The sequence below is a fragment of the Phocoena phocoena genome, chromosome 21 (genome assembly GCF_963924675.1).
Source record: "Phocoena phocoena chromosome 21, mPhoPho1.1, whole genome shotgun sequence".
NCBI lineage: Eukaryota > Metazoa > Chordata > Mammalia > Artiodactyla > Phocoenidae > Phocoena > Phocoena phocoena.
The window spans coordinates 7150003-7160923 of NC_089239.1; the positions used below are offsets into that span (position 1 = coordinate 7150003).

Here is a 10921-nt window from a genome sequence, read left to right on the forward strand (position 1 = left end):
TCTGGAGGAGGATGTTAGAAAGGCCCAAGGACTGCTTATGTTAGTTGCCCTGTAATTTTCAGGGTCAGCCCCACACGGTGGCTGAGGACACAGCTCTCGTCAGCCACAATGTGGGTCTGGAGGACTAACTCAAGGCAGGTCCTGAAGTTACCTGTACTGCCATTCCAGAGTGGAGACCAACGATTACTGGCTGGGGTGGAGACTGGGGGCAGAAACCACACTGCTCCAGAGCAGCAGAGATGGCTACTCAGTGGGGTTTGTACGAAGTTGGTAACAGGGAACTTTCTATTGAAGTGGACGACAAGTGAGAATCCCTCTGACTTTGGTGATTATAGGCATCGACAGTCAGCAAGTTTTAACCTGGGAAAGGCATTCATGGGTTGGTTGGTGCCCCTGGGCAATGTTCGAGCCTGAACTCAACTCCTGACTAGTGCCCAGGTACCTGTTCTGCAGAAAAGTCTGGATTCCTCAAATCCAATCCAAAGTCACTGCTTGAAGTGAGCTTCCTGCGTCAGACACTAAGTCAGATGGTTTCCATCGACGCACATAATGGTCGGCGTGCTCTTTCCAGGTCCCGAGGAGGGTGTGGTCGTGCTGTGATGTGGGGCACGTGGAAGCGAAAGCCCAGGGTAGTGCGTAGTCAGTCTTCCTGGACCCGGCCCTTGGGCTGGGCCGCTGCTCAATGTGCCCGGGCCACCTCCGCCGCCGGGGCCTTCAGCTCTGCTGCAGCCTTGTCTGGGGCAGCTTTCTTGGAGTAATCTCGCTCTCCAAAAATGGTGCTTCCTATTCGGACATTCGTAGATCCCACTTCAATCTGTGGGAAAGGAGTACCGAGGGCTGAGTTTAAAGTAATGAAACGCAGCAGACGCTGAAGCTGAGCCTCACCTGAGGGGCTTCTCGGAAGGACAACGATGACGCAGCTGCAGAGGACTATGGGGCAGTGGTCCACCAGGAGAGGGTGTTTAAGAAGTAAGTAAGGGGACTTCCCTGGTGGTCCAGCGGTTAGGACTCCGTGCTTCCACGGCAGGGGCCGGGTTCGATTCCTGCTCAGGGGACTGAGATGTTGCCAGCTAGGTGGCACGGCTTAGATCCTCCTGAGCGCAGGATCTAATTCCATTTTACTTATAAACACAAAGTATTTTTGCATTGCTTTAGTATATTCTATTTTCCACACGAGCTCCTACTGTATACCTGGAGGAAAGTTTATAGTGTGATTTTTGGAACACGTTATCAAGTTATCCACTGCCCCAGAAGATCACGTATGTGAGTTGTTAATACAGCACACCTATCAGAACGTACTTAGAGCTGCTGCCATCATGGTGAATCTACACGTACGATGAGCCATCAGACTACTTCGTCATGACTTACTGTCATGTAACCACGCCCAAGCATGAACACAGTGAAATGCCTTTTTAAGAAGCTGTAGTTTAATTTCTTCTTATTTTCCTTTAGATTCCACTTAGGGAATTAATTTAAAAAATTATGTGTGGGGCTATAATTTCTATACAATTCATTTCAAAAAAGAAGCGGCTGGGGGTGCTAGTATAGGTGAGAGCCAGCACTCCTGGGCACCTAACGCTACAACGAGGCTTTTCTGTAGCAAAAACACATTCTTGCTGGGGGCCTTTGGACCCGAACTTGAGGCACGGAGGGCGCCGGGGAGGACACTCACCGCATGCTGGAAGTCCATGGACATGCCCATGCTCAGCTCCACCTGGTCGGCAGGAATGCTCAGTTTCCTGCACAGCTCCTCCCGGAGGGACAGTAACACCTGACAGAGAGACGAGTGTGACATCCATTTATCCCTGCCTTCTCCGAGGATGCCTGAAAGCCGCTGAATCTCAACATCTCTGACAGAGATTCTTTATTCCTCATGGTTTCAAGGCCTGTTAAAATTGCTGGAAGTGGACTTCCCTGGTGGCGCAGAGGTTAAGCAACCGCCTGCCAATGCAGGGGACACGGGTTCGATCCCTGCTCCGGGATCCCATGTGCCGTGGAGCAACTAAGCCTGTGCGCCACAACTATGGAGCCTGCTCTCCAGAGCCCGTGAGCCACAACTACTGAGCCCTTGTGCCACAACTACTGAGCCTGTGCTCTAGAGCCCACGAGCCACAACTGCTGAGCCCACGTGCCACAACTACTGAAGCCTGTGCGCCTAGAGCCCGTGCTCTGCAACAAGAGAAGCCATGGCAATGAGAAGCCCGCGCACCGCAACGAAGAGTAGCCCCTGCTCGCCACAACTAGGGAAAGCCCGCACGCAGCAATGAAGGCCCAATGCAGCCAAAAATAAATAAATAAAATAAAATATTTTAAAAAGATAGAAAAAAAATGTTTGAAAAAAATTGCCAGAAGTTACTGAAAGGTTTTTTTTTTAGCAAATTCTCCTCCTTTTCAAGAAAGCTGTCAGTCGTTGGGGAGGAAGTCAGAGCTCACTTTCTCTAAAGACCATGTCAGGCAGGTTCACACTGAGCCGAGAAGGGTCTTTGGAGGTTTGGGGACCTGTTCTGTGTCCCGTATGAGGAGAGTTCCAGAAGACGGTAATAATATAACATGACAGGCAACGTCCGGGATGTCTGTGGAGTCGACGGCAGCAGCCAGCCCTGCTCCAGCACCTCACCAGATGCTTGCTTGGCAGGTGAGCAGCGCCCCACCCCGGGCCCCGAGTACCTGGAAGTCTGGGTTTGGTCCTCGACTAAGATCGTGCCCTAAGCTCCCGATGGTCATCAGCCCCACGAACTCCAGGCTGGGGCACTTGGCGCTTATGTGTTCCACCACGGCCACCATCTCTGCAGGGGGCAGGCCGTGTTTGCCTTCACAAAAAGAAACAGAAGACACATAGAACATACCAAGATGTTCCAGGAAGCCAGCGGAGAGCCCCCTTCTCATCCCTTCCTTATGGTGGAGGAGGTGGCTCTCAGACAAGAGGACTTCTTGGAAGAACTTGTCCTCAAGACCAAAGGAGTGACTTTACATTGAGGTCTCCGTGTGTGTTACTCCCCTTCTGACCTGGTTCTGAGTTTCTCAAGGGAAGAGCTCTAAACTGGATTCTCCTTATTCTATCTCAGCATCTGAGAACAGCTAGAGTAGAAGGAAAAGAAAGAACACTGCTTTTCTTGAGACACCAAGAAGATTCACATCGCCAAAATGCCAGATTAACCCGAGAATTATTTTTCCAAATCTGGTATTTCTACCGTTTTATTAATTTATTAGAATTGTAAAAAAATTAAAAATGAAGTATATATTACATAGTTTTGACTATAACTTGCAAAATGTAACTGAACTTGCTAATTAACAACCAGAGGAGGAATCCGCAGCAAATGATTATGTTATACAGTTATGAGGATGGATACTGTCCTTCTCTAACTTAACAGATGGAGATGCTAACAATCCACCAATCTTTAATTAGGGCAAATGACAGCCACTGATCAAGAAATGATGTAACAGACTTGATCTGGAGTCAATTTCAGATTTACCTATATTGATAATGTACTGTAGAATCTAGGTACATGTACATATAACGATAATTGTTAAAATCTACTGAACGCTTCTGTGCCAGGCACATGTGCCAAGTCCTTAGAGCTTGTCATTAAACGCAGTGACTGGATGAAGTAAGTACTCTTACTTTCCCCATTCTGAAGAGGGGGAGACTGAGGCACCGGGAAACCAAGTACCTTTCCCGAGGTCACACAACCAGGAAATGTGGAACTGGGATGTGGATCCAGGTAGCCTGACTCTAGGCCCCATGCTTGTTCCTTCAGCCTAAGCTCTATAGGCAAATGACTGGTCTGTAAACACTTATTCTTAACAAAGAGCTAACAGGTAAGACGCTCAGGGCTCTATAGCAACAGCTTTACCTCCATTTCCACGTTCAAGCCTCACAACACCCTTGGGAGTACTGCCCTGCTTGCACTGCCAGGTAAGGCAGTGAAGTGCAGAGAGGTTAGGTACATTACTTGAGGTTACAACGCTGCAAGTGGTGGAGCTCAGACTCCAGGTCTGTCTGATTTCAGAGCCCAGGTTCTGTTTACTATTTTACATTGCTAACCCAAGCCCCATAAACATGTTCACTGATTGGTACTCACAGTGATATTTCTTCCATTTTCTCCGAATGTAACATTAAATAGTTTTGTTAGGTCCTGAGAAGTATTATACATGTAAAACTGCAATCTCTTTCAGGAGGGATGGTGACCTCTGAGAATTTTCAGGATCAAAGTCACAATGCCCTTCTCGATTCCCCTTGCCCACCTCCTCAAAAATTAGGAAATAACAAACCATGATGTATTAAAGAATTACACGTGGACAGGTTTGGATGTCACTGTGCCGAGACCCTACATACAACAGTTTCCTTAAAGGCCTGTGACTTCTTTCTGTAACCTTAGGTATCAGATGCTTAGGCCTGCCATTCTTCCTGAGGTACCACCATCCTAAGGGGAGAAAAGTCTGCAGTCCAGGTCTGGTCACTTACTCTCCTCTCCACTGGTGTTAATCTGGACCATAACCTTTAACCTTTCGGGAGAACCTTTTTTCTGCCACGCACTGTTCACTTTGTCTGCCAGCTTCACAGAATCCACTGTTTCCAGCATGAAGAGATTGGGGACAGCTGTAACGAGAAAGAGGCCAGGTCATTCTTCACTCACCTGACCGCAGCAAGCAACACACCACAAAGCTTTTCTTGGTAGACAGGAAAATAATTTCCCAGGAAAACGACAGTTAAGTCTCAGTTCTGCTAAGACTTATGCGACAGTTTACTAGATATTAAGTTCGAATGTCAGCCCATTGCTGTCTAATCGGAAAATACGAATAAGGAAAGGGAGGTGATGACGTGCTACCATCAGGCGGCACACGTATCCATCCATAAGCTCCAAGAAGCTAATAGTTTATAAATTAGGAGTTTGGGAGTAACATATACACACTACTATATACAAAACAGATAACCAACAAGGACCTACTGTATAGCACAGGGAACTATACGCAACATTTTGCAATAACCTATATGGGAAAAGAATCTGAAAAAGAATCTATCTATCTATCTATCTTAATCACTTTGCTTTACATCTGAAACTAACACAACATTGAAACATTGAAAATCAACTATACTTAGGGACTTCCCTGGTGGTCCAGTGGTTAAGAATCCACCTTCCAATGCAGGGGACGTGAGTTCGATCCCTGGTTAGGGAACTGAGATACCACATGCCGTGGGGCAACTAAGCCCACACGCCGCAACTACTGAGCCCGTGCGCCACAACCAGAGAGCTCGTGTGCTGCAACTACAGAGCCCACGTGCTCTGGAGCCTGCACGTCACAACTACAGAGCTCACGTGCCACAACTAGAGAGCCTGCATGCCACAACTAGAGAGAAGCCCACACACTGCAACTAAGACCTGATGCAGCCAAAAATAAATAAATAAATATTAAAAAAAGAAAATAAACTATACTTCAATAAAAAAATAAGAATTAAAAAAACAATAAACAGTGAAAAAAAAAGAAGCTGATAATTGTAGAGATTCTCAATGGCAGGCTTGATCTGATTAAATCTCAGTTCAAACTGAGAGAAACAGGCCAAGATGACAATAAGGAAAGGTTAAAGAGTGAAAGCTAAAGTGCTCCCTGGGCCTGATATCTCCATGTCTTTAAACTTCCTGGGATGGGGATGCTCTTATTCAACAAGGACATCAGAATGACCACTGACAGCTAAGGGAGATACTTAACTGTCATCAAAACCAACTTCTTTCCCAAAGATGCATTTAGTCTTGCCTCAGATAAAAAACAACAAGACAGAAGCAACATCAGCAGCTTACGTTTATTAAACACTGAAATCCTCCAGGTAATATGCTAATACCTTATCTGCATTCTTTTTTTAAAAATTGAAGTATAGTTGATTTACAATATTGTGTTAGTTTCAGGTATAGAGCAAAGTGATTCGTTACATATATTCTGATTTTTTTCCCATAAAAGTTATTATAAGATACTGAATATAGTTCCCTGTGCTACGCAGTAGGACCTTGTTGTTTATCTATTTTATACATAGTGGTGTGTATCTGTTAATCCCACACTCCTGATTTATCCCTCCCCCCACCCCTTTCCCCTTGGGTAACCATAAGTTTGTTTCCTGCCTGTGAGTCTGATGCTGTTTTGTAAATAAGTTCATTTTGTACCTTTTTTTTTTTTAGATTCCACATATAAGTGATAGCATATATCTGTCTTTCTCAGCCTTACTTCACTTAGTATGACAATCTCTAGGTCCATCTATGTTGCTGCAAATGGCAGAATTTCATTCATTTTTATGGTTGAGTAATATTCCATTGTGCATATGTACCGCATCTTCTTTATCCATTCATCTGTTGATGGACACTCAGGATGCTTCCATGTTTTGGCTATTGTAAACAGTGCTGCTATGAATACTGGGGTGCTTGTATCTTTTCGAATTAGAGTTTTCATCTTTTCTGGATATATGCGCAGGAGTGGGATTGCTGGATCATATGTCAGTTCTATTTTTAGTTTAAGGCACCTCCATCCTGTTCTCCCTATTAGCTATATCCGTATTAGCTATATCAATTTACATTCCCAGAAAAGGAGGTTTCCCTTTTCTCCACACGCTCTCCAGCATTTATTATTTGTATAGTTTTTGATGATGGCCATTCTGAATACGTTTAAGACCATGATAGTTGTGATGGTTTCATAAGTGCAAACATATGTCAAAACTTATCAAATTAAATACATGCAATTTATTGTATGTCAATTATACTTCAATGAGGCTGTTTTAAAAAATAAATACAGGTTACTTTAGTTTTGACACCTTGAGAGAAATAAATATTCAGTTATTCAGGAAGATCTCCACCTGTCATTTTCATGCAGTTAAGTCTTTCTATAGTTAATTCTTAATTTTACTTTATTTACTGTATGTTACTGTATATTGTATTTTATTATTATATACTTTACTTGTAGTATTGTACATTATTGCATTTTATTTACTGTAGCCTTTCATTTAAAGCGAAAAGGACAAAAGTGTCTCCTTTGCCAGCTGAAAAATTTTATGGGCTTTAATTCCTTATAATTTATTTCAAAGACCACAAAAAAATACCTAATGTGAGGTAGGGTAGGTTTCCAAGTATATATTACCCAGTCAATTGTGAGTTCATTCTTTTCTTACATGATGTTTTCCCTTATGTTAAGAACGAAGATTTCCTAATGCCATCTGCGGCAACATGGATGCAACTAGAGATGATCACACTGAGTGAAGTAAGTCAGAAAGACAAATACCATATGATATCACTTATGTGTGGAATCTAAAATATGGCACAAATGAACCTATCTACAAAACAGAAACAGACTCACAGACACAGAGAACAGACTTGTGGTTGCCAAGGGGGGCGGGGGAGGGAGAGGGACAGACTGGGAGTTTGGGGTTAGTAGATGCAAACTATTATACGTAGAATGGATAAGCAACAAGGTCCTACTGTACAGCACAGGGAACTATGTTCAACATCCTGTAATAAACCGTAATGGAAAAGAACATGAAAAGAGAATGCGCACGCGCGTGTAACTGAGTCACTCTGCTGCATAGCAGGCATGGGCACAACATTGTAAATCAGCTACACTTCCACTGAAAAAAAAATTGAAAAAAGAACTACGACTTCTTTCCCAAAAGAAACTCCAAAGCACAAATGGTGAATCAGGAATACTCTAAAATCTTCTCTCTTCCACAGAAGGTACTGTAAGTGATACAATGATGAAAACATTGTGTCTTCATATTTAGAGTTTTATCTTACCCATCAACTTGTTGACATTTTGTTTCTGTAGATGGCCAATGAAGTGCCATTTGATCTCAGGACACGAAGACAGAATCTGAAGAGAAAGAGGTGACCGTGTTTGACTTAAGACTGTGCGGAGGCCTTGCCCGCCCACATACCTTGCACGCTGCCTTCTGACCTTTCCCCTCTATGCAATAAACCACTACTGTCATCTTCCGTCAGGCTCCTAAGGATACTTAGAGAAAACCTGAAGGCTTCTGTTCTATTTCTCTTCCTTGTTCCCATCAACTCTCTCCTTCTTTCAGATATTGCCCATTAAGAATGAACTCATTAAAGCTTTCAAATCTCAAAAGGATCCAAGATTACAGCAAGCTCCTAAAAATCACCATTTTCAAAAAGCCACAAAGGAGAAAACTATGATCTTAAGAAAGAAAGAAAATCTAGATGAGAAATGTTTAGGGCTCGAGGTGAACGCAGACATTTCTACCGCCAGCCCAACCTCCAGCTCTAAAACTCAACCACCGACGTGGGTCTAATTTTCAACTGAACAGCCAAGACTCAGATACAAACTAAAGAATTCAGATTCCACTTACTTTAGGATTTGATGCTTTTTCAAGCAGTTCCTGAACCTAGAGGGTAAAAACAGAACAAGTCAGAAGCCTGGCATACGTGACTCTTCCGAGGGCAGTGTGGAAAAGGGTTCTTACATAGTTCTCCCCGAAAGTGCGCTGCCCGTGACTGTAGGCCTCGATCACCATGTCTGCAGGTTTGGTTTTGCTGACCGCTACTAGCCGGGGCTGGATGGCTGGGAGTTCCTGCCAAGAGGAAAAGACCCAGAGGAATCAAAGGTTGGGAATATTATCCCAATAAGCCCTGTAGGACATCCTGTAGAAGAGACTGGCAGAGATCTTTAACTTGGCATTCTGGAAGATCCATTTTTCCAATACTGCAGGGAGATCAGTGTCAAATGATGTTGATCAAATGTCTTTTGTATGCGTGGCATCTAACTCTAATACGCTAGCTACCTTAACATCTAGCAGAAGACCTTTCTCTCTCAGGAGAGCTGGGCAGGTAAGTAAGAGCAGGATTTCCGTAGAGCCTGGTCTTTGACCGACAGTATCAGCATCACCTGGGTCCTGCTCCAGACCCACTGGATCTGAATCTCAGTCTGGAGTCTGCGAATCTCCCTTAAATCAAGCTCTCTGGATGAGCCTCTTGCATGCCAAGGTTGGAGGTTTAAGAATCACTTTGTCAAGAGAAGGCATTGCTCTCTGACTAGAAGGGAGGCCACTTCTGGCTTCTGAAACCCCGAGGTCAACAGTCTTGGAAACTCATCTGGGTCCTGGTGTAGTTATCAGTATTGCCCACAGGCACTCTCAAAAGCAGCCTGCTTAGGGCAACTCTGTAACTTACTGTACAATCGAATCGAGAACCAGCGGCAGAACTAAGGCAAGGACACAGAAGGCTCTGGCCTCAGGATTAGACCTATCTGACCCCCCGTCATGGCCATTACATAAAGAGCGGCTTCCCTGGACTCTGCTATAACCAAATCCACACAGGGAAGAGATTCACCTATCCCCATATGGCTCAGTTTTCATGTACCCCATCACCCTCTGGAATTTTTACAGAATCACAGAGTTCTCAAAGGGCCTGAAAAGTTACAATGATTAGCAAAGAGTTTCCCCTTCCGAGGGCTGCACTGCCAACCTTTTAAGACCATGTCATAACTCCTAGGATTGTGCGGATGAATTGACAGTTTCTAGAGAAAAAAGTGGAACAGGCAGCCCATCTGCCTGAAAGTTATGCTGGGAGCACCCCCTAGCGTGATTATTTATTAGGGGAATCTCTAGCTTTTTCTTGGAGAATCACAAAAAACTAATGCTGGAAGGGAGCTTAGAGCTTTCCATTGCCTGTACGTATGAGGAAACTGACAGCCCGAGCAGTTAAGTGACTTGTTCAACGTAACGTCTAAGTAACAGCCAAGTAAAGGCTACACTAATACAGGTCTTCTGTCTCCAGACCAGCATTCTCAGCTCTAACACCATAAATGCTTGATCAGAGAAAACTTTGACCTCTCTATTCAAGCCTGTCTTACTCCACACAATTCAGCTTGAACTTGCACTGAGGGGGGAAGATACTGACCTTTGGTTTAGTGAACTTCCAACAGGAGAGGAAATATATATAGGGGAAAAAAAAAATCTCCCCGTAAACTGCTTCGGATTGGAGGTCAATTCCCTCCTGCCCCAAACGCGCAAGTGCAGCTCTGGTGCCTCCCTCCCAAGTCGGGCCAATCCACCCTGTCCTGCGCCAGCGAGGGGGGTGGGTGGACTGACATTTACTGAGCATCTACTAGCTGAGACGCTGCCACACACGTGATCTCCGGCAGACCTGGCCGCCTTTGGCTGCTCTGGTAGTGGACGTCTTCTCCTGCAGCCTCCGGGCACAGGCCTGGCCCCTCTCCCACCCGCCAAGGCTGCTGACCCCTAACACGAAGCGGGATGGAGAATGATCGCGCTGCCTGGAGACTGGTCATTTTCCCGGGATACCGACACCTTCCGCTCCGACCAAGCCAACCTCCAGAAAACCTGACGTAAGCTGAGGAACCCCTTCGCTAGCCTTTTGGGGGCTCTGCAACCCGCGCCAATGCCAAGGCGGCGGGCAGGTCCCGCCCCTCCGGGAGACCCCTCTGCGTCATTGTGACGACCCATTTGCACGCGGGTGTTCCCCCCCCCCCCGCCTCAAAGCGGCCGCCCACCGTCACCACGCGGTCCCCTTCCTCACCCGCGGCCGCCGCGTCACCGCCTGCTGCACGCGCTCGTTCACCGCCCTCAGGGCGAAGCCGACCCCCAGCTCCGCGGACATGCTGCCAGCTCTCCACATCCCCCAGGGCCTAACGTCCAGCCCGGACCCCCGCTCCCCAGGCTGAGACCCCTTCCGGTCCCGCCCAGCTCACGTCTCCGTGTGCCCAATCACCGCTCACCCCCGAGTCGTCTCAGCCAATCGTCAGCACGGGGCGGGACGGGGACGGAGCGGCCGGTGGCCCCGGCCCCGGCCCCGGCCCCTCGACGGCGCCATCTTGGGAAGGTCGCCGCGGAAGCCCGGCGTGGCTCCTGGGTGCGGAGGCGCTGCTAGCGTAGTTCCCGGGCCGTGGGGCGGGCCTTCTGCGTCCG

At 46.4% G+C, this 10921-nt stretch overlaps 1 protein-coding gene across 3 annotated transcripts; it reads right to left on the reverse strand.

Annotated features, from left to right (window-relative positions):
• Positions 1–679: 679 nt before the first annotated feature.
• On the reverse strand, positions 680–10702 carry PLPBP (pyridoxal phosphate binding protein). Of its 3 annotated transcripts, none has more exons than XM_065900002.1 (8): positions 10533–10702; positions 8459–8566; positions 8345–8380; positions 7770–7845; positions 4466–4600; positions 2668–2840; positions 1673–1771; positions 680–814 (listed from the first exon to the last, which is right to left on the reverse strand). In XM_065900002.1, exons 1-8 carry the CDS (start codon positions 10629–10631, stop codon positions 680–682), a joined length of 861 nt encoding a protein of 286 aa, XP_065756074.1. In that variant the 5' UTR covers positions 10632–10702. The 3 variants fall into 3 exon arrangements, with proteins under 3 accessions (XP_065756074.1, XP_065756073.1, XP_065756072.1); XM_065900001.1 differs by having other exon boundaries at positions 2668–2810; positions 8345–8374; positions 10533–10631; XM_065900000.1 differs by having other exon boundaries at positions 2668–2810; positions 10533–10631.
• Positions 10703–10921: the final 219 nt, after the last annotated feature.